The 24,099-nt window shown below is 43.7% G+C and overlaps 1 protein-coding gene across 3 annotated transcripts; it reads left to right on the top strand.

Moving 5' to 3' along the window:
* Nucleotides 1–134: 134 nt before the first annotated feature.
* LOC115203646 (methylthioribulose-1-phosphate dehydratase) lies at nt 135–9,226 on the top strand. 3 transcript variants are annotated; one of them, XM_029768537.1, is made up of 8 exons: nt 135–239; nt 772–953; nt 1,357–1,457; nt 1,587–1,635; nt 2,214–2,331; nt 2,776–2,911; nt 7,335–7,502; nt 7,704–9,226. In XM_029768537.1, exons 2-8 carry the CDS (start codon nt 897–899, stop codon nt 7,819–7,821), a joined length of 747 nt encoding a protein of 248 aa, XP_029624397.1. In that variant the 5' UTR covers nt 135–239; nt 772–896; the 3' UTR covers nt 7,822–9,226. The 3 variants fall into 3 exon arrangements, with proteins under 3 accessions (XP_029624397.1, XP_029624398.1, XP_029624399.1); XM_029768538.1 differs by having other exon boundaries at nt 210–239; nt 748–953; XM_029768539.1 differs by lacking the exon at nt 135–239 and adding an exon at nt 268–559.
* The last annotated feature ends 14,873 nt before the right edge of the window (nt 9,227–24,099 follow it).

Raw genomic sequence — 24,099 nt, 5'->3', positions numbered from 1 at the left:
GTTACCCTGATATAGGATATACTTGTTCTAACTAAAATATGAACAAATAATAAAACACGTTTGATTTTGAATTGCTAAGAATTTTGTCATCTTATTTTCGCCGATTATCAAAGATCTCTGCGATTATTCGATAATTGTCTTCAGGCACAATACAAGGCCACGTGCAAGAGATCTGGAGGTCCTTACTATATCCTGTCGCACTAATGACGACCCCCCAGCTTTCAAACAAACACACAAAGGTATTTAAAACGCGATAAAACTGAATTGTTCCATGTAAACATGTGGCGAAATATTGTATTTAAACGATATGTTGTTTTAGATTTCGTTGAGGAGGAATAACGTCACGTGTGTTTGCATGTTAAAGTCGCAGCTGTTAGTTAGCGAGCTACCCAGAGCCTAACGTTAGCTGGCTAGCTATCCAGTTTGCTTTTTTTGCCAGCCTGTTACAGTTGAGCTCTAGTGTATTGGCACCCCTGTACGTTTATTTTAAATAATTCAATACGTCTTCAAATATAAGTTGCAATTAAAAAATAAACGTTGTGTTCACACGTGTACTATGGTAAGTTGCAGGTATTTTTACAAGGTAAAAACAGCCATTAAAATAGTGTTGAAAAGAGAACAGTATATTACGCTTCATTATAACGTTACCACTGTGAACATGGTGAAGGGGAAAGAACTCTGAGGATGTAAGGAATTTGATTATAACCAAACATGGACTTAAGCAAAGTTACAAATCCATCTCCCGAGACCTTGGGATTGCTGTTTCCACAGTTCGTAATGTTATCAGGAAGCATGCTGTCCATGGAATTGTAGTCAACCTCCCAGGACGTGGTCGCAAGAAGAATCTGGTTCCACCGGTTGAAAAAGCAGATCGTTCTGCATCTATCCAAAAGAAAATGACATCTGTTTGTGATGCCGACAAGGAAAATGGTTCAGAGTCGACGGAGTCTCAGGTATGTGCTTTAGAACGACTGCTAACAGTAGTAGGTTATCTAGCTAGGCTAGCTAACACATTTAAAACAAGTCTTGCAATCTGAAATTGCAAACAAATAGCTAGCTAGATACACACCTTAACTTTTAGGCTAGACAGTGAATAGAGCAAGAATCACAGGAAAATAGAAGCAATGAGAGAAGTCAGAGGAAGATATTTTGGGAAGTCCAAAGCCAGAGAGCTAGAGAGAAACAACAAGGGGACTTTAACAGGGAGAGAGAGAGAAACAACAGGGGGGACTTTAACAGGGAGAGAGAGAACACACACACAGCTCCAGTCTGAGACCCAGAAAGAGTGGGGAGAGGTAAATGATGAGCCATTATGATGTCTGGGTAATGTACTGTTTCCCCGCCACCTTGTTTCAGGACAAGGAACATCCACGGGTTCTCATCCCAGAGTTGTGTCGTCTTTTCTACCAGCTCGGCTGGGTTACTGGGACAGGAGGAGGGCTAAGTTTGAGACGTGGGTAAGTGCTCTGATTTTAATATTGTTGAATAATTTTTTTAAATTCAAAACCTCATACGTGTCTTGGTCTTGAGAGAGAGAGAGAGATGCTAGCTAATGAACATTCATCTCCCCATTTTGTTGTACTTAGAGATCAGATCTACATTGCCCCGTCTGGTGTGCAGAAGGAGAGACTACAGGTGAGCAGGGCTGGTGTTTTGCCTTCATATCATCATCATAGAGACAGGAGAGACTACAGGTGAGCAGGGCTGGTGTTTTGCCTCCATATCATCATCATAGAGACAGGAGAGACTACAGGTGAGCAGGGCTGGTGTTTTGCCTCCATATCATCATCATAGAGACAGGAGAGACTACAGGTGAGCAGGGCTGGTGGTTTGCCTCCATATCATCATCATAGAGACAGGAGAGACTACAGGTGAGCAGGGCTGGTGTTTTGCCTTCATATCATCATAGAGACAGGAGAGACTACAGGTGAGCAGGGCTGGTGTTTTGCCTCCATATCATCATCATAGAGACAGGAGAGACTACAGGTGAGCAGGGCTGGTGTTTTGCCTTCATATCATCGTAGAGACAGGAGAGACTACAGGTGAACAGGGCTGGTGTTTTGCCTCCATATCATCATAGAGACAGGAGAGACTACAGGTGAGCAGGCCTGGTGTTTTGCCTTCATATCATCATAGAGAACTTGGAGTACTTAGTTTGACAGTTTTCTGGAGATATGTTTTTTTTGTGTGTGTGTGTGTGTTGCACCCTGTAGCCAGATGACATGTTTGTCTGTGATGTGGAGGAGAGAGACATCAGCTCCCCACCCCCCTGGAAGAAGCTGAAGAAGAGCCAGTGCACCCCTCTGTTTATGAATGCCTTCACTATGAGGGGTGAGCTCTCTCTGTTAATGAATGATACTATGAGGGGTGAGCTCTCTCTGTTAATGAATGATACTCTATGAGCGGTGAGCTCTCTCTGTTCATGAATGATACTATGAGTGGTGAGCTCTCTCTGTTAATGAATGATACACTATGAGGGGTGAGCTCTCTGTTCATGGTTGATGCACTATTAGAGGTGAGGTCTGTGTCTGTCTGACTACCTGGGAAACAAACCCACCTTCACAACAACATGTTGTGCCAACAAAGTTGTCATAAGCGCAAACTTCCTACTTTAGGTTTCAGAGGAGGTTTCACTGCTTGGACTGTCACTGGCTAGCTAATATATTTAGTTGTCCTATTTCAACAGCTTTTAGGGATGGAATGAGGCTGTATTGTGTTAAACCCACAGACCTTCTAATAGGCCAACATGCTAACTGTCTCCCTCCTGTTCCTCAGCGGCGCAGGCCGTCATCCACACCCACTCCAAGGCTGCCGTCATGGCAACTCTGTTTTATCCTGGCAAGGAGTTCCGCATAACTCACCAGGAGATGATAAAGGGAATCCGCAAGGGCACCTCCAGCACCAACTACAGGTGGGCACATGGCTAGGACACCTCCAGCACCAACTACAGGTGGGCACATGGCTAGGACACTTCCAGCACCAACTACAGGTGGGCACATGGCTAGGACACTTCCAGCACCAACTACAGGTGGGCACATGGCTTGGACACCTCCAGCACCAACTACAGGTGGGCACATGGCTAGGACACTTCCAGCACCAACTACATGTGGTCACATGGCTAGGACACCTCCAGCACCAACTACAGGTGGGCACATGGCTAGGACACCTCCAGCACCAACTACAGGTGGGCACATGGCTAGGACACCTCCAGCACCAACTACAGGTGGGCACATGGCTAGGACACCTCCAGCACCAACTACAGGTGGGCACATGGCTAGGACACCTCCAGCACCAACTACAGGTGGGCACATGGCTAGGACACCTCCAGCACCAACTACAGGTGGGCACATGGCTAGGACACCTCCAGCACCAACTACAGGTGGGCACATGGCTAGGACACTTCCAGCACCAACTACAGGTGGGCACATGGCTAGGACACCTCCAGCACCAACTACAGGTGGGCACATGGCTAGGATACCTCCAGCGCCAATGACGGTCGTATAAGTGCTCAATGGGAAAGGGGATTTCCTAGTCAGTTGTCCAACTGAATGCATTCAACTGAAATGTGTTTTCCACATTTAACCCAACCCCTCAAATCAAAATCAAATCAAATGTTATTTGTCACATACACATGGTTAGCAGATGTTAATGCGAGTGTACCGAAATGCTTGTGCTTCTAGTTCCAACAATGCAGTAATATCCAATGAGTAATCTAACCTAACAATTTCACAACAATTACCTTATACACACAAGTGTGAAGGAATGAATAAGAATATGTACATAAAAAATATATATGAATGAGTGATGGTATAGAACGGCATAGGCAAGATGCAGTGGATGGTATAGAGTACAGTATATACATATGAGATGAGTAATGTAGGGTATGTAAACATTATATGAAGTGGCATTGTTTAAAGTGGCTAGTGATACATTTATTACATAAATTCTTCTATTATTAAAGTGGCTGGACTTGAGTCTGTATGTTGTCAGCAGCCACTCAATGTTAGTGATGACTGTTTAACAGTGATGGCCTTGACATAGAAGCTGTTTTTCAGTCTCTCGGTCCCTGCTTTGATGTACCTGTACTGACCTCGCCTTCTGGATGATAGCGGGGTGAACAGGCAGTGGCTCGGGTGGTTGTTGTCCTTGATGATCTTTTTGGCCTTCCTGTGACATCGGGTGTTGTAGGTGTCCTGGAGGGCAGGTAGTTTGCCCCCGGTGATGCGTTGTGCAGACCTCACTACCCTCTGGAGAGCCTTACGGTTATGGGCGGAGCAGTTGCCGTACCAGGCGGTGATACAGCCCGACAGGATGCTCTCGATTGTGCATCTGTAAAAGTTTGAGTGTTTTAGGTGACAAGCCACATTTCTTAAGCCTCCTGAGGTTGAAGATGCACTGTTACTCCTTCTTCACAACACTGTCTGTGAGTGGACCATTTCAGTTTGTCTGTGATGTGTACGCAGAGGAACTTAAAACTTTCTACCCTCTCCACTACTGTCCCGTCGATGTGGATAGGGGGGTGCTCCATCTGCTGTTTCCTGAAGTCCACGATCATCTCCTTTGTTTTGTTGACGTTGAGTGTGAGGTTATTTTCCCGACACCACACTCCGAGGGCCCTCACCCCCTCCCTTGTAGGCCGTCTCGTCGTTGGTAATCAAGCCTACCACTGTAGTGTCGTCTGCAAACTTGATTGAGTTGGAGGCGTGCATGGCTACGCAGTCGTGGGTGAACAGGGAGTACAGGAGAGGGCTGACAAAGCACCCTTGTGGGGCCCCAGTGTTGAGGATCAGCGGGGTGGAGATGTTGTTACCTACCCTCACCACCTGGGGGCGGCCCGTCAGGAAGTCCAGGACCCAGTTGTACAGGGCGGGGTCGAGACCCAGGGTCTCGAGCTTGATGACGAGTTTGGAGGGTACTATGGTGTTAAATGCTGAGCTGTAGTCGTTGAACAGCATTCTCACATAGGTATTCCTCTTGTCCAGATGGGCTAGGGCAGTGTGATTGCGTCGTCTGTGGACCTATTGGGGCGGTAAGCAAATTGGAGTGGGTCTAGGGTGTCAGGTAGGGTGGAGGTGATATGGTCCTTGACTAGTCTCTCAAAGCACTTCATGATGACGGATGTGAGTGCTACAGAGCGGTAGTCATTTAGCTCAGTTACCTTAGCTTTCTTGGGAACAGGAACAGGGCTGGCCCTCTTGAGCATGTGGAGACAGCAGACTGGGATAAGGATTGATTGAATATGTCCGTAAACACACCAGCCAGCTGGTCTGCGCATGCTCTGAGGACGCGGCTGGGGATGCTGTCTGGGCCTGCAGCCTTGCGAGGTTTGACACGTTTAAATGTTTTGCTCACGTCGGCTGCAGTGTAGGAGAGCCCGCAGGTTTTTGTAGCGGGCCGTGTCAGTGGCACTGTATTGTCCTCAAAGCGAGCAAAGAAGTTGTTTAGTCTGTCTGGGAGCAAGACATCCTGGTCCGCGACGGGGCTGGTTTTCCTTTTATAGTCCGTGATTGACTGTAGACCCTGCCACATACCTCTCGTGTCTGAGCCGTTGAACTGCGACTCTGCTTTGTCACTATACTGACGCTTAGCTTGTTTGATTGCCTTGCAGAGGGAATAGCTACAGTGTTTGTATTCGGTCATGTTTCCGGTCACCTTGCCCTGATTAAAAGCAGTGGTTCGCGCTTTCAGTTTTACGCGAATGCTGCCATCAATCCACAGTTTCTGGTTTGGGAATGTTTTAATAGACGCTGTGGGTACGACATCGCTGATGCACTTGCTAATAAACCCACTCACCGAATCAGCGTATTCATCAATGTTCTTCGCAGCAATGCGGAACATATCCCAGTCCACGTGATCGAAGCAATCTTGAAGCGTGGAATCCGATTGGTCGGACCAGCGTTGAACAGACCTGAGTGCGGGAGCTTCCTGTTTCAGTTTCTGTCTATAGGCTGGAAGCAACAAAATGGAGTTGTGGTCAAATTTTCTGAAAGGAGGGTGGGGGGGGGCCTTATATGCGTTGCAGAAGTTAGAATAACAATGATCTAGGGTTTTACCAGCCCTGGTTGCGCAATCGATATGCCGATAGAATTTAGGGAGCCTTGTTTTCAGATTAGCCTTGTTAAAATCGCCAGCTACAATAAATGCAGCCTCAGGATATGTGGTTTCCAGTTTACATAGAGTCAAATGAAGTTCGTTCAGGGCCATCGATGTCTGCTTGGGGGGGATATATGCGGTTGTGATTATAATCGAAGAGAATTTTCTAGGTAGATAATGTGGTCGGCATTTGATTGTGAGAAATTCTAAGTCAGGTGAACAGAAGGTCTTGAGTTCCTGTATGTTTTTATGATCACACCACATCTCGTTAATCATAAGGCATACACCCCCGCCCTTCTTCTTACCAGAAAGATGCTTGTTTCTGTCGGCGCGATGCGTGAAGAAACCAGCTGGCTGTACAGACTCCGATAGCGTGTCTCGAGTGAGCCATGTTTCCGTGAAACAAAGAACGTTACAGTCTCTGATGTCTCTCTGGAAGGCTGCCCTTGCACAGATTTCGTCTACCTTGTTGTCAAGAGACTGGACATTGGCGAGTAGTATGCTCGGGAGCGGTGCGCGATGTGCCCGTCTACGGAGCCTGACCAGAAGACCGCTCCGTCTGCCCCTTCTACGGCGCCGTTGTTTTGGGTCGCCAGCTGGGATCCGATCCATTGTCCTGGGTGGTGGGCAAAACAGACACTTCGGGAAAGTCGTATTCCTGGTCGTAATGTTGGTGAGTTGACGTTGCTCTTATATCGAATAGTTCCTCCCGACTGTATGTAATAAAACCTAAGATTACCTGGGGTAACAATGTAAGAAATAACACATAAAAAAATAAAAAATACTGCATAGTTTCCTAGGAACACGAAGCGAGGCGGCCATCTCTGTCGGCGCCGGAAATTCACTCTCTCTGAATCAGATGTGAGGGGGGCTGCTTAATCGACATCCACGTCTTCAGTGCCCGGGGAACACTGGGTTAACTGCCTTGCTCAGGGACGGAACGACAGATTTTTACCTTGTCAGCTCAGGGATTTGATCTAACAACCTTCTGGTTACTGGCCCAACGCTCGAATCACTAAGCTACCTGCCAATGTACTACAGTGTGAATGTCTGTACTGAAACACTCCAGCCACGGCAGTTTATGGAAATGAATGTGGAAATCCAGATGTTACCTTGTAACTCCTGTCAATTTTGGCACATTTTCAACCAGGGGAAACTGACACTTGATTTTAGATAGTGTCCCTATGACTGTGCATTCTGCTCACACACACGTGTGTGTGTGTGTGTGTGTGTGTGTGTAGATATGATGAAACGCTGGTGGTCCCCATCATTGAGAACACCCCGGAGGAGAGGGACCTGAAGGAGCGCATGGCGCTGGCCATGGAGCAGTACCCAGACTCCTGTGCGGTTCTCGTCCGGCGCCACGGCGTCTACGTGTGGGGGGAGTCCTGGGAGAAAGCCAAGACCATGTGAGTTAATGAATAATTATGAAGTAACACAATGTTTTATATAGGTGATTAACTAATAATTATAAATATTATAAAAGTAATGTTTGTAGAAGTATTACTGTGAATGTGTCATTTAGACTGGATGTATCACTGTTTTAAATGCATCATTGGTGCCTTCTAGAGGTTTGTGTGGTAATGGATTATCCGTGTGTCTTGTTCCAGGTGTGAATGTTATGACTACCTATTTGACATCGCCGTCCAAATGAAGCAGAGTGGAATGGATCCTTCAGCACCACCCATTGAAGAGAACCATTACTACGATGTCCAACAATCCCAATAAATGGAGGCAAACAATCAGGACCTAAAATTAACACCTGCCAAATGTGGATTTTTCACCTGCCATGTCGCCGGGTGGTCAGGACTCCACAGTGCAAGTATTTCACTCGCATTTGTGAATATAAAAAGTCAAGTTTGATCACATTTATAACATATATGCTGCAGTAGCTGTTTTCAAAATATTTCTGCCATTTTTGTTTCATAGCTGGTAATATATAGCCTATTCCACCTCGCTCTGCAACACAGCCTGGCTGGGGGCTGTGCACACGTGAAGAGCTGAGTGAAAGATTACATTTTTAGAAGTGCTGTGCACAGGCATTAAAGTTGGTCTAATTTACTTGAAAAGAAAGTCTACTGAAGTGAAACCCTGTCCTTGTGTTTCTTGGCTATTTCCATTGTTTTGGTGACAAGCTAGGTTGTTTTTCTATGTTTGAATTTCAACTGCTAGGGAAGAGAAGACCACGCTTCTACTAGTCAATCTCACAGGCAGAAACAATACTCGAGTTGCGCTGCCACGGTAACCTCCCGCCCTTAAAGGTGCAGGTGAACATTTTTGTCTGATATTTTGGTTAAAAATGAAATTAATCAATATACCAAAAGTGGCTGGTAGATTTAAAATAAAAAAAAAATAAAAAAATCTTCCTGCCACAGTGGCTTTTGTACCAAAAAGTAAATTTTGTGTCCTTCAAACAAGCTTTAGAAATGTAAATGTATTTTAATATACTGTATCTACAGTAATAGTGGAATGATGTTACACAATATTTTACCCCAAAAAGCTCTTATTTGTCTATAAAAGACAAACTGGCTGTTGTCAAATTGACTGGGCCTGAGCCACACACTAACCCATTGTACTACAGCCACAGGCTTTATTTGACGAGATTTGCTGCCCTCAAAAATATGACGTGTAGCTCCTTTTTAAAATTATTTGTGGTGTATGTTTAATTAATCTCTTTTTAAAGATTAGGCTTTCCACAATAACGGCAGTTCTATTGGCCTCTCGTATTGACATAGTGCAGTTGTAGAGCAACATGAGGAGCCTGTCATGTTAAAATGGGTGTCTAAGAAACATTTGAGCTGTTAAAGGTGACTGTGGTCTTACTCTGACCAGACAGTCTGTATCACTACCATCTGAAGTATTACAAGATTAAGTGTCTGAATGCTCAAGAGAGAGAAAATAATGTAACCTGAAAGAATTAGACATATAGGGGGGGTTGGTGTGTCATATCGCGCAAACGCCTGTCTGCACTTATAGTATTCAAATTTAGCGAGAGTCAACTAGGGTTATTGTCTTGCATACTGCAAATCAAACAGCCTGACAGATGTGGATTGGTCACAGGCGAACAGACGTTCACATAATAAAGGAAAACATGAATCATGTCTGATCAATAAAGATGAGGATTCATGTTAAAGTGTGCAACCTTTTTTCCCCCAATTGTATTATGAAATTTAAATGTGTGCTGGGATTGGTTAATACTTGCTCTGAGACAAAGAAAGTTGCATAGAAGATAGTTGGTGCAGGAGTCTTCCAATTCAGCCCTGTCTCTTCCTGATTTTGTCTTCCTTTCTTTATCCAATGGGTTCTACCAGTCATTGTATGGTCGCTGTCCACATTCATGTTGCGCTGAGTTCTCCAATTCCAGGATTTTGATTCTGCCGTGGTCCATGGTGCTGAATCTCAGATCACTGCTGTGTCTTTGTTTAGATCTACCATTCTATATGTTTTAAGTACTGGGATTTTATTAAGAGCGATTACTGAGGGTAACCAACCTCTGCTTGACTGTTCAGCATAGCAGGTTAAATGTTAGGTTCACCTGAATTAGAAGTGTTGAAACCCTCTCCCTGATTTTTATTGGAGAAAATCATATTTGTCTTAAACAGTGCCTTCAGAAAGTATTCATACCCTAGAAGTAGCAGGCAAGGTGATCCCATCTCACCTCTGCTGTTTTTGTCTAGGGAGACCCTGGCCCAGGCAATTCGACAATCCAAAAATTACACCAATCTCAAATCCATGGATCATAGCATATCATTATACGCCGACGATATCTTACTTTATCTAGGCAGTGTATCCTAATTCCTCTCAAGAGCTTTGAAGATCATAGACAAATTTAGCTCCATCTCCACTAAATAAATCGGACCAAATCTGCCCTACTGCCTCTCTCAACCCTGATGGAGGACTCCATCTCTACCAATGGAATCTCAATCGTTTCCCCCTTCTGGCTATTGGGATAAAGTCCATAATGTGTTTTCAAAGTGTGTATTTATAAAAATAAAACATTTTAATTGAAACTGTATTTAACTAGGCAAGTCAGTAAAGAACAAATTCTTATTTACAATGATGGCAAAACCCGGACCACGCTGGGCCAATTGTGCGCTGCCCTATGGGACTCTCAATCATGGCTAGATGTGATACAGCATGGAATCGAACCAGGGACTGTAGTGATGCCTCTTGCACTGAGATGCATTGCCTTAGACTGCTGTGCCACTTGGGAGCCCTTTATGGCAAGGTAAGTGAGCCCGGATAAAAATTAACAAAGAGGGAAAGACCGTGGACTATCCGTATCGAACTTTAAATTTATTTCCAGGCACAAGCATTACACCCCATCATAAATTGGTTTACGCATGATTCTTCCGCACGCTGGCTTGAGTATAGAGAGAAATATGGTGTCTCCTATTGCTGGCTGAGTATAGAGAGAAATATGGTGTCTCCTATTGCCCTGGAAGAGGTTGTCTTCACTGATATATCCCTTAAACAATGTAATACGATGTCTCCTATTGCCCTGGAAGAGGTGGTCTCCACTGATATCCCTTAAACAGTAAACTACACTTTTGTCCTATTACTGCTCACACAATTTAAATTTGATGCAACATTTAGAAACATTGTTGCTGGGAATCGAAATGTCATGCCATGTTATCTGGAGGGTGGCCTTTTGCATCCCCCCAAATGGTCCAAATGTGGAATCTGTACCCTTGCTGAAATCATGGACAGTAATTTGAAAGACACATTACCAGGCAAATGCTTTTTTTTTCTATATTTACAACGTTGGTCAGCAATGCTGGCCTAGAGTCCCTTGGGAAATCCAATTTGTAAACCATCCAATGATGGGATTTATAAATAAATTATCTGGGCTCCCAAAGAAAAGATCTCCCTTTTGGAAAGCTCTTATTCTGAGCGAGCCATTAAAGTATGGTACACAGATCTAATTGAATCTGAACAACCCTTTAACTGGAACAGAATATGTAAAAATATGATCTTGGCATCCCATAATCCAAACCATAAATCTATACACTTATACAGACTGTATTTGACACCAAGAAAAAGTTTTTGGATGGAATTGGCCAGAACTCCCAACTATTCACTGTGTCCCCTAAATCAGGTAGGCACATTCCTCCATATGATGTGGGACAGCCCTGCAGTTAAATGCTTTTGGGGCAAAGTGATTACATTTCAAAGTGCATAAATGTAAATATTCCAAGGCTTTGCATCTGTTACTTAACGATGATAGCCCCTTGAATCAATTAATCAGAGACGATTACTGCTGGCTCTTAGATGGCAATCACCTGACTCCCAATTCGCCAAGGGCTACAGTTACTATTAGAAGTTACTACATTATAATTAGCGACAGTGAGAATAAATGGTGCAAGTCAGGGAACAATTGAGACCTGGACAAATATACTTGACTCTGTAAAGAATAATCTCAGCTACAGCCCAACACATAGAAATAAACAATTCATAAAGCCCAACAAGCCTACAAACAATATATACAGTGCCATCAGAGTATTCATACCCCTTGACTTATTCCACATTTTATTGTTACAGCCTGAATTGAGAATGGATTAAATATATCTACACAAAATACTCCATAATGACAAAGTGAAAACATGTTTTTAGAAATCTTAGTACATTTATGTAAATGTAATCTGTGTTTCATTTTCAATAAGTAGTCACACACCTGAGTCAATACTTTGTAGAAGCACCTTTGGTGGCTATTACAGCTTTGAGTCATCTTGAGCATGTCTGGATCAGCTTTGAGTCATCTTGAGCATGTCTGGATCAGCTTTGAGTCATCTTGGGGATGTCTGGATCAGCTTTGAGTCGTCTTGGGGATGTCTGGATCAGCTTTGAGTCGTCTTGGGGATGTCTGGATCAGCTTTGAGTCATCTTGGGGATGTCTGAATCAGCTTTGAGTCGCCTTGAGTATGTCTGGATCAGCTTTGAGTCGTCTTGGGGATTGGATTTGGGGATTTTCTCCCATTCTTCCTTGCAGATTTTCTCAATCTCTGTTAAGTTAGATGGGGATCGGCCTTGAAGAGCAATCTTCAAGTTTTTCTACAGATTTTCCATGGGATTCAATTCTGGGCTTTGGCTGGGCCACTCAAGGACTTTCACATTCTTGTTCTGAATCCATTCTAGCGTTGCTTTGGCTGTATGCTTGAGGTCATCCTGTTGGAATGTAAATCTTCACCCCAGTCTAAGGACGTTTGCAATCTGAAGCAGGTTCTCATCAATGATTTGCTTGTATTTGGTTCCATTCATTGTTCCCTCTATCCTTACCAGACTCCCTGTCCCTGCAGCTGGAAAGCATCCCCATACCATGATGCTGCCACCACCATACTTCACGGTAGGGATGGGGTAATGAGCTGTGCCTGATTTTCTCCAGACACAGCGCTTTGCATTCAGGCCAAAGAGTCCATTTTTTTTGTTTTTGCTCTGAGTCTTTCACGTGTCTTTTTGTAAACTCCAGGCGTGCTGTCATGTGCCTTTTCTCAGGAGTGGCTTCCATCTGGTCACTCTGGGTAGTTCCATATTTATTTTCCATTTACCAATGATGGAGACCACTGTGCTCTTGGAAACTTTCAACACTCTAGAAATGTTTTCTAAATGATGTCCAAACCATTGAATTGGCCACAGGTGGACTCCAATCAAGTTGTATTGACATCTCAAGGATGATCAAAGGAAATTGGGTGCACCTGAGCTCAATTTGGAGTGGCATATATTCCACATTTTGTTGTTACAACCTGAATTCTACACACAATACCCCATAATGACAAAGTGAAAACATGTTTTCAGATATTTTAGCAAATCTATTGAAAATGAAATACAGAAATATCTCATTTACATAAGTATTCACCCCTGAGACAATACATGTTAGAACCACCTTTGGTAGTGATAACAGTGCTCTAAGAGCGTTGCACACCTGGATTGTACAATACTTGCAAGTTGGTTGTTCATCATTGCTAGTCAGCCATTTTCAAGTCTTGACATAGATTTTCATGCTGATTTAAGTCATAACTGTAACTCGGCCACTCAGGAATATTCTATGTGGTCTTGGAAAGCAACTCCGGTGTATATTTGGCCTTGTGTTTTAGGTTATTGTCCTGCTGAAAGGTGAATATGTCTCCCAGTGTCTGTTGAAAAGCAGACTGAACCAGGTTTACTTTAAGGATTTTGCCAGTGTTTAGCTCCATTCCGTTTCTTTTTATCATAAACTTGATGTCCTTGCATACCCATAACTTGATGCAGCCACCACTATGCTTGAAAATATGAAGCGAGGCACTGAGTGATGTGTTGGATTTGCTCCAAACATAACGCTTTGTATTCAGGACATAATTCATTTGCCAATTGTTTTGTCAGCTTTACTTTAGTGACTTATTGGAAACAGGATGCATGTTTTGGAATATTTTTATATCTTCCTTCATTTCACTCTGTCATTTAGGTTAGTATTGTGGAGTAACTACAATGTTGTTGATCCATCCTTAGTTTTCTCCCATAACAGCCATTAAACTCTGTAACTGTTTTAAAGTCACCATTGGCCTCATGGTGAAATCCCTAAGCGGTTTCCTTCCTCTCCGGTAATTGAGTTAGGAAGGACGCCTGTATCTTTGTAGTGAATGGGTGTATCGATACACCATCCAAAGTGTAATTAATAACTTCACAGTGCTCAAAGGGATTTTCAATGTCTGTTTTTTTGTTGTTGTTGTTGACCAATCTACCAATATGTGCCCTTCTTTGCTAGGCATTGGAAAACCTCCCTGGTCTTTGTGGTTGAATCTGTGTTTGAAATTCACTGAGCGACCTTACAGATAATTGTATGTGAGGGGTACAGAGATGAGGTAGTTATTTTAAAATCTGGTTAAGTGTGCCTTGCTGGTTAAGTGTGCCTTGAATTCTAATAAATCACTGACAGTGTCACCAGCAAAGCACCCCCCACACCATGAAGGCCTGATTCACACAGTCTCCTCAGAACAGTTGATGTTGAGATATGTCTGTTACTTGAACTCTGTGAAACATTTATTTAGGCTACAATCTGAGGTGCTGTTAACTCTAATGAACATATCCTCTGCAGCAGAGGTAACTCTGGGTCTTCCTTTCCTGTGGCGATCCTCATGAGAGCCAGTTTCATCATAGTGATTGATGGTTTTTGCAAGTGCACTTGAAGACACTTTCAAAGTTCTTGAAATGTTCCATTGACTGACCTTGATGTCTTAATGTAATGATTGACTGTCATTTCTCTTTGTTTATTTGAGCTGTTCTTGCCATAATATGGACTTGGTATTTTTCCAAATAGGGAAAAATCTTCTGTATACCACCCCTACCTTGTCACAACACAACCGATTGGCTCAAACGCATTAATTGAAATGCATTCCAGTTGACTGCCTCATGAAGGCGGTTGAGTGCCAAAAGTGTGCAAAGCTGTCATCAAGGCAAAGGGTGGCTACTTTGAAGAATCTCAAATATAAAATATATTTTGATTTGTTTAACACTTTTTTGGTTACTACATGATTCCATGTGTGTTAGTTCATAGTTTCGATGACTCCACTATCATTCTACAATGTAGAAAATAGTAAAAATAAAGAAAAACCCTTGAATGGGTAGGTGTGTCCAAACTTTTGACCGGTGCTGTATATCAGACCAGGTTTTGTTCTACAGTAAGTAGGGATGTAGAATGTGTCTAAATTGACAATGAGATAAAGTACAGCCTTGATATTCTTCTGAGGATATGCTTCTGCCAGCCTGAAGCCATTATTTATTTAGTCTAGAGAGAATCTGGTTTCTCCTCTGCATTCAACTTTCAACACTAGCCTGATATGTTTTAGAAGTTAGTTTTAGTTTGCTACACAGAACGTGTAGATCAGGACTGTTTTGATCTACGTTAACTGATCTCCTACCAGATCTCCCAGGTGATAAATGAAACATTACACACGCGCCCAACACATAGGGCTGACTGTCAGTCAACCTCACAGCCAGTCGTCTCCTGAGGACACTCCCCTGTGTAGTGGCAAAATGGAAGTCCCAGCGCTCCTGCCATTACTGCTTCCTTTCATTTCCATCATGGAATTCCACCCTGGCTAGCGTGTGCCACGCCGCCTCCAGTAACATCAGACAGACGGTGCCTGTGGATCCCACCTCTGTGGGCGCCGCCACTCTCCTGCTCTCATCCCTGTTCATCATCACACACCAGCGGGGAGTTCTTACAAGATGCTCCTCCATAAGCCCTACTGACTTCCCTAGTCTCATCTGTTGTGTGTGCTGAAAATATACCACTGGATTCAGAAGATCCCCTCTCTGTTGCTTAGCTAATGCTGTTAGAAATACAGATTGTGATAGGCAAGTCACTGCTTGAAAATTATGAATAAATTCCTGTTTTGACAATATGTTACACAAATGGATTTGTTAGCAATCCTCTTTTCAGATTAAAAATATATATATCTATACAGTATGTCTCAAACACGTATCACATTGAAACATGGAACTGTGGCCTACATCCATGAGGGATTGGAATTAGAGCTCCTGTGTTACTTAGGATGGTTGGTCGTCAGGGGGTTGAGAAGAGTTCATGACCTCTACAAGAGCTACTCCGTCTTCAAAGACCATAAACAGAGTTTGAGTGAAACAGTATATTTTCAGAATATGGAAAAGGCTGAAGTGTTTGTCCGTCTTGGGCTAGCTCTTTGAACAGGTGTGTTACAGGAGCTGAATACATTGTGCATCACCTACAGGAGGGGGTAACCTCAGTTCAGTGCTTTGTGGATCACCTACAGGAGGGGGTAACCTCAGTTCAGTGCTTTGTGGATCACCTACAGGAGGGGGTAACCTCAGTTCAGTGCTTTGTGGATCACCCACAGGAGGGGGTAGCTTCAGGTTCAGTGCTTTGTGGATCACCTACAGGAGGGGGTAACCTCAGTTCAGTGCTTTGTGGATCACCTACAGGAGGTAACCTTAGTTCAGTGCTTTGTGGATCACCCACAGCAAGGGGTAGCTTCTGGTTCAGTGCTTTGTGGGTCACCTACAGGAGGGGGTTACCTCAGTTTAGTGCTTTGTGGATCACTACAGGAGGGGGTAACCTCAGTTCAGTGTTTTGTGGATCACCTACAGGAGGGTGTAGCTTCAGTTCAGTGCTTTGTGGATCACCCACAGGAGGGCGCAGCTTCAGGTTCAGTGCTTTGTGGATCACCTACAGGAGGGGGTAGCTTCAGTTCAGTGCTTTGTGGATCACCCACAGGAGGGGGTAGCCTCAGGTTCAGTGTTTTGTGGATCACCCACAGGAGGGGTTAACCTCAGGTTTTGTGCTTTGCAAGAGTTGTGTTCAAAGAACTGAACTTAACTAATTGGGTTTGACTTTAATTTGTCATTCATGTGCATTTTCTTTCTGCTTAGGGTCCTGAGCTATACAGCCAACCAAATATTATCTCACTGTGCAATTATCAGCAGCACACATAAAACACGCATCAGACAGTTTGAAGTCTGTGATGGAACTAAACCAAACCAAATATTAATCACACTTGGCAAAATTAGCAAGCACAGGAATAATATGAATAATTCATGATTTTAGGATAATGGTTTTGCTGACAAACATACAACAAATACGTCTTCTTTGGCAATCATGTTTCTCTCAGACCTTGGAGCTCAGGGAAGCCATTAGCAATTGCTGTGAAGCATTTTTCTCTCAGACCTAGGAGCACAGGGAAGCAGTTAGCAATCGCTGTGAAGCATGTTTTTCAGACCTAGGAGCACAGGGAAGCAGTTAGCAATCACTGTGAAGCATGTTTCTCTCAGACCTAGGTCTGAGAGAAACATGCTTCACAGTGATTGCTAACTGTGCTCACAGGGAAGCAGTTATAAGTAATATAAGATACTTCACCTTCTACAGAAAAGTACTTTCTCTGCCAGCTTTTCCCTAGTGTCATCAGCCTCCATCCTTCTCATAGACAAAAGAGAAAGGCTGGGTAAATGCACTGACCAAATGAATATGCAGAGTAATCAGTATAGCCTCTAGCGGGGTGCGTACTGCCATATCAACAAAGTAAATCAAGCCCTCTCTTGATGAGCTGTCTGCATAGACCAGGGGTGTCAAACAAATTTTCTCCACAGGAGCGCATTCGTTCTTCCCCGAGGTCCGATGGGCCACATTTATAATGTTATATTTCATCGCCGTCAAATTTTGCATGAACATAAAATAAAAATGTATGCTCCCTGACTGTCTAGCTTTAGTTTCTATGACTGTTAGCAAGCTGGACAGAGTGAAGAGGCTATAAATATAGGTATATTATAATTTCTACAACATTTTCCTGAGGGAAAACTACTCAAACCACCCGCAGGCCAGATTGAATGAGCCTTGAGTTTGACACGTGGCATAGACTATCCCTTGGCTAATGATGAGCAGACTGTATAGACTATCCCTTGGCTAATGATGAGCAGACTGCATAGACTATCCCTTGGCTAATAATGAGTAGACTGCATAGACTATCCCTTGGCTAATGATGAGCAGACTGTATAGACTATCCCTTGGCTAAATATGAGCAGTCTGCATAGACTATCCCTTGGCTAATGATGAGCAGACTGCATAGACTATCCCTTGGCTAATGATGAGCAGTCTGCATAGACTATCCCTTGGCTAATTATGAGCAGTCTGCATAGACTATCCCTTGGCTAATGATGAGCAGAATGCATAGACTATCCCTTGGCTAATGATGAGCAGTCTGCATAGACTATCGCTTGGCTAATGATGAGCAGACTTTATAGACTACCCCTTGGCTAATGATGAGCAGTCTGCATAGACTATCCCTTGGCTAATGATGAGCAGTCTGCATAGACTATCCCTTGGCTAATGATGAGAAGTCTGCATAGACTACCCCTTGGCTAATAATGAGCAGACTGCATAGACTATCCCATGGCTAATGATGAGCAGAATGCATAGACTATCCCTTGGCTAATAATGAGCTGAATGCATAGACTACCCCTTGGCTAATAATGAGCAGACTGCATAGACTATCCCTTGGCTAATGATGAGCAGACTGCATAGACTATCCCTTGGCTAATGATGAGCAGACTGCATAGACTATCCCTTGGCTAATGATGAGCAGACTGCATAGACTATCCCTTGGCTAATGATGAGCAGACTGCATAGACTATCCCTTGGCTAATGATGAGCAGACTGCATAGACTATCCCTTGGCTAATAATGAGTAGACTGCATAGACTATCCCTTGGCTAATGATGAGCAGACTGTATAGACTATCCCTTGGCTAAATATGAGCAGTCTGCATAGACTATCCCTTGGCTAATGATGAGCAGACTGCATAGACTATCCCTTGGCTAATTATGAGCAGTCTGCATAGACTATCCCTTGGCTAATTATGAGCAGTCTGCATAGACTATCCCTTGGCTAATGATGAGCAGAATGCATAGACTATCCCTTGGCTAATGATGAGCAGTCTGCATAGACTATCGCTTGGCTAATGATGAGCAGACTTTATAGACTACCCCTTGGCTAATGATGAGCAGTCTGCATAGACTATCCCTTGGCTAATGATGAGCAGTCTGCATAGACTATCCCTTGGCTAATGATGAGAAGTCTGCATAGACTACCCCTTGGCTAATAATGAGCAGACTGCATAGACTATCCCATGGCTAATGATGAGCAGAATGCATAGACTACCCCTTGGCTAATAATGAGCAGACTGCATAGACTATCTCTTGGCTAATAATGATCAGAATGCATAGACTATCCCTTGGCTAATGATGAGCAGACTGCATAGACTATCCCTTGGCTAATGATGAGCAGACTGAATAGACATCAGAGTATTAGTAGACCCTTCCGTCTCTGCCCATATCGTCTGGTTGCTTCCGGCGATGTACCAATGCTCCAGCTGTTGCCTAGTTTACATTGCTACAAGGTCTGGGATATCTGAGACTACTCCCCAGAGGAGACTACTGGCCAGAGGAGACTACTGCCCAGAGGAGACTTCTGCCCAGAGGAGACTACTCCCCAGAGGAGACTACTCCCCAGAGGAGACTACTGCTCAGAGGAGACTACTGCTCAGAGGAGACTATCAATCAATCAGTCAAATGTATTTATAAAGCGCTTTTTACATCATCAGATGTCACAAAGTGCTATACAGAAACCCAGCCTAAAAGCCCAAACTGCAAGCAATACAGATGTAGAAGCACGGTGGCTAGGAAAATCTCCCTAGAAAGGTCGGAACCTAGGAAGAAACCTAGAGAGGAACCAGGCTCTGAGGGGTGGCCAGTCCTCTTCTGGCTGTGCCGGGTGGAGATTATAACAGAACATGGCCAAGATGTTCAAACGTTCATAGATGACCAGCAGGGTCAGATAATAATAATCACAGTGGTTGTAGAGGGTGCAACAGGTCAGCACCTCAGGAGTAAATGTCAGTTGGCTTTTCATTCAGAGTTAGAGACAGCAGGTGCGGGAGCGAGAGAGTCAAAAACAGCAGGTCCGGGACAAGGTAGCACGTCCGGTGAACAGGTCAAGGTTCCATAGCCGCAGGCAGAACAGTTGAAACTGTGCAGCAGCATGACCAGGTGGACTGAGCACAGCAAAGAGTCATCAGGCCTGGGACATGGTCCTAGGGCTGAGGTCCTCCGAGAGAGAGAGAGAGAGAGAGAGAGAGAGAGAGAGAGAGAGAGAGAGAGAGAGAGAAAGAGAGAGAGAAAGAGAGAGAGAAAGAGAAGCGAGATAGATAGAGAATTAGAGGGAGCATACTTAAATTCACACAGGACACAGGATAAGACTTGAGAAATACTCCAGATATAACAGACTAACCCTAGCCCCTCGACACAAACTATTGCAGCATAAAAACTGGAGGCTGAGACAGGAGGGGTCGGGAGACAGTGTGGCCCTGTCCGACAATATCCCCGGACAGGGCCAAACAGGCAGGATATAACCCAACCCACTTTGCCAAAGCACAGCCCCCACACCACCAGAGGGATATCTTCAACCACCAACCTACTACCCTGAGACAAGGCTGAGTATTGCCCACGAAGATCTCACCCACTGCATAAACCCGAGGGGGGCGCCAACCCGGACCGGAAGATCACATCAGTGAATCAACCCACTCAAGGGATGCACCCCTCCTACTGCCCAGAGGGAACCTTGTGTTGCTTCAGGACAGACTGCTGTGTTAGCCTTCCTATGCAGCATGGATGCTGTCTGTTGATTTGTTTAGTGTGTCTCTTAGTGGACCCAATGGCACAGTATGTCATATTCTGGTATGGTCTCATATAGTCTGGCATACTCTGGCATAGTCTGGCAAAGTCTGTCATAGTCTGGCATAGTCTGGCATAGTCTGATATAGCCTGTTATAGTCTGGCATAGCCTGGCATAGCCTGGTGTAGCCTGGCATAGTCTGTCATAGTCTTGTCACAGTCTGGTATAGTCTCGTATAGTCTGGCATACTCTGACATAGTCTGTCAAAGTCTGTCATAGTTTGGCATAGTCTGGTATAGCCTGTTATAGTCTGGCATAGCCTGGCATAGTCTGTCATAGTCTTGTCATAGTCTTGGCGTAGTCTTGTCATATTCTTGGCATAGTCTTGGCATGGTCTGGCATAGTCTGGCATAGTCTTGTCATAGGCTTGTCATAGTCTGGCGTAGACTTGTCATAGGCTTGTCATAGTCTTGTCATAGTCTTGTCATAGTATGGCATAGTCTTGTCATAGTCTGGCATAGTCTTGTCATAGTCTTGTCATAGGCTTGTCATAGTCTGGCGTAGTCTTGTCATAGTCTTGTCGTAGTCTTGGCATAGTCTTATATAGTCTTGTCATAGTCGTGTCATAGTCTTGTCATAGTCTGACAGTCTTGACATAGTCTTGGCATTGTCTTGGCATAGTCTTGTCATAGTCTGGCATAGTCTTGTCATAGTCTTGTCATAGGCTTGTCATAGTCTGGCGTAGTCTTGTCATAGTCTTGTCGTAGTCTGGCATAGTCTTATATAGTCTTGTCATAGTCGTGTCATAGTCTTGTCATAGTCTGACAGTCTTGACATAGTCTTGGCATTGTCTTGGCATAGTCTTGTCATAGTCTTGTCATAGTCTGGTATAGTCTTTTCATAGTCTTGGCAAAGTCTGGCATAGTCTTGTCATAGTCTTGTCATAGTCTTGTCGTTGTCTTCTCATAGTCTGGCATAGTCTTGTCATAGTCTTGTCATAGTCTTGTGATAGTCAGGCATAGTCAGGCATAGTCTTGGCATAGTCTTGTCATAGTCTTGTCATAGTCTTGTGATAGTCAGGCATAGTCTTGGCATAGTCTTGTCATAGTCTTGTCATAGTCTGGCATAGTCTTGGCATAGTCTTGGCATAGTCTTGGCATAGTCTGGCGTAGTCTGGCATAGTCTTGTCATAGTCTTGTCGTTGTCTGGCATAGTCTTGTCATAGTCTTGTCATAGTCTGGCATAGTCTTGTCATAGTCTTTCATTGTCTGGCATAGTCTGGCATAGTCTGTCATAGTCTTGTTATAGTCTGGCGTAGTCTGGCATAGTCTTGTCATAGTCTTTCATGGTCTGGCATAGTCTTTTCATAGTCTTGGCATAGTCTTGTCATGGTCTGGCATAGTCTTGTCATAATCTTTCATGGTCTGGCATAGCCTGGCATAGTCTTATATAGTCTTGTCGTAGTCTTGTCATAGTCTTGTCATAGTCTGGTATAGTATTTTCATAGTCTTGGCAAAGTTTGGCATAGTCTTGTCATAGTCGTTGTCTTGACATAGTCTGGCATAGTCTTGTCATAGTCTGGCATAGTCTTGTCATAGTCTTGTCGTAGTCTTGTCATAGTCTGGCATAGTCTGGCATAGTTTTGGCATAGTCTTGTCATAGTCTTGTCATAGTCTTGGCAGAGTCTTGGCATAGTCTTATATAGTCTTGTTGTAGTCTTGTCATAGTCTTGTCATAGTCTGACATAGTCTTGGCAAAGTCTGACATAGTCTTGGCAAAGTCTTGGCATTGTCTTGGCATAGTCTTATCATAGTCTTGTCGTAGTCTTGTCATAGTCTGACTTAGTCTGGCATGGTCTTTCATAGTCTTTCATAGTCTGGCATAGTCTAGCATAGTCTTGTCGTAGTCTTGTCATAGTCTGGCATAGTCTTGGCATAGTCTTGGCATAGTCTTGTCATAGTTTGTCATAGTCTTGCATAGTATGGCATAGTCTTGTTATAGTCTGGCATAGTCCTTGTCATTGTCTTGTCGTAGTCTGGCGTAGTCTGGCATAGTCTTGTCATAGTCTTGTCATAGTCTGGTGTAGTCTGGCATAGTCTTGTCATAGTTTTGTCATAGTCTGTCATAGTCTTGTTATAGTCTGGCGTAGTCTGGCATAGTCTTGTCATAGTCTTTCATGGTCTGGCATAGTCTTTTCATAGTCTTGGCATAGTCTTGTCATGGTCTGGCATAGTCTTGTCATAATCTTTCATGGTCTGGCATAGCCTGGCATAGTCTTATATAGTCTTGTCGTAGTCTTGTCATAGTCTTGTCATAGTCTGGTATAGTATTTTCATAGTCTTGGCAAAGTTTGGCATAGTCTTGTCATAGTCGTTGTCTTGACATAGTCTGGCATAGTCTTGTCATAGTCTGGCATAGTCTTGTCATAGTCTTGTCGTAGTCTTGTCATAGTCTGGCATAGTCTGGCATAGTTTTGGCATAGTCTTGTCATAGTCTTGTCATAGTCTTGGCAGAGTCTTGGCAGAGTCTTGGCATAGTCTTATATAGTCTTGTTGTAGTCTTGTCATAGTCTTGTCATAGTCTGACATAGTCTTGGCAAAGTCTGACATAGTCTTGGCAAAGTCTTGGCATTGTCTTGGCATAGTCTTATCATAGTCTTGTCGTAGTCTTGTCATAGTCTGACTTAGTCTGGCATGGTCTTTCATAGTCTTTCATAGTCTGACATAGTCTAGCATAGTCTTGTCGTAGTCTTGTCATAGTCTGGCATAGTCTTGGCATAGTCTTGGCATAGTCTTGTCATAGTTTGTCATAGTCTTGCATAGTATGGCATAGTCTTGTTATAGTCTGGCATAGTCCTTGTCATTGTCTTGTCGTAGTCTGGCGTAGTCTGGCATAGTCTTGTCATAGTCTTGTCATAGTCTGGTGTAGTCTGGCATAGTCTTGTCATAGTTTTGTCATAGTCTGGCATAGTCTTTTCATAGTCTTGGCATAGTCTTGTCATTGTCTGGCATAGTCTTGTCATTGTCTGGCATAGTCTGGCATAGTCTGGCAGAATCTTGTCATAGTCTTTCATTGTCTGACATGGTCTTGTCATAGTCTGGTATAGTCTTGTCATAGTCTTGTCATAGTCTTGTCATAGTCTTGTCATAGTCTTGGCATAGTCTTGTCATAGTCTGGCATAGTCTTGTCATAGTCTTGTCATAGTCTTGGCATAGTTTTGTCGTTGTCTGGCATAGTCTTGTCATAGTCTTGTCATAGTCTTGTCATAGTCTGGCATAGTCTTGTCATAGCCTTGTTATAGTCTGGCGTAGTCTGGCATAGTCTTTTCATAGTCTTTCATGGTCTGGCATAGTCTTTTCATAGTCTTGGCATTGTCTTGGCATAGTCTGGCATAGTCTTGTCATAGCCTTGTCATAGTCTTGTCATAGTCTGGCATAGTCTGGCATAGTCTTGTCATAGCCTTGTCATAGTCTTGTCATAGTCTGGCATAGTCTGGCATAGTCTTGTCATAGTCTGGCATAGTCTTGCCATAGTCTTGGCATAGTCTTGGCATTGTCTTGGCATAGTCTTGACATAGTATGGCATAGTCTTGTCATACTCTGGCATAGTCCTTGTCATTGTCTTGTCATTGTCTTGTCATAGTCTGGCGTAGTCTGGCATAGTCTTGTCATAGTCTTGTCGTTGTCTGGCATAGTCTTGTCATAGTCTGGCATAGTCTTGTCATAGTCTTTCATTGTCTGGCATAGTCTGGCATAGTCTGTCATAGTCTTGTTATAGTCTGGCATAGTCTTGTCATAGTCTTTCATGGTCTGGCATAGTCTTGGCATAGTCTTG

Source organism: Salmo trutta, chromosome 12, assembly GCF_901001165.1.
Source record: "Salmo trutta chromosome 12, fSalTru1.1, whole genome shotgun sequence".
Taxonomy (NCBI): Eukaryota; Metazoa; Chordata; class Actinopteri; order Salmoniformes; family Salmonidae; genus Salmo; species Salmo trutta.
Note: the sequence above shows the minus strand (reverse complement) of the source record. Positions and strands in the feature narration are given on the sequence as shown.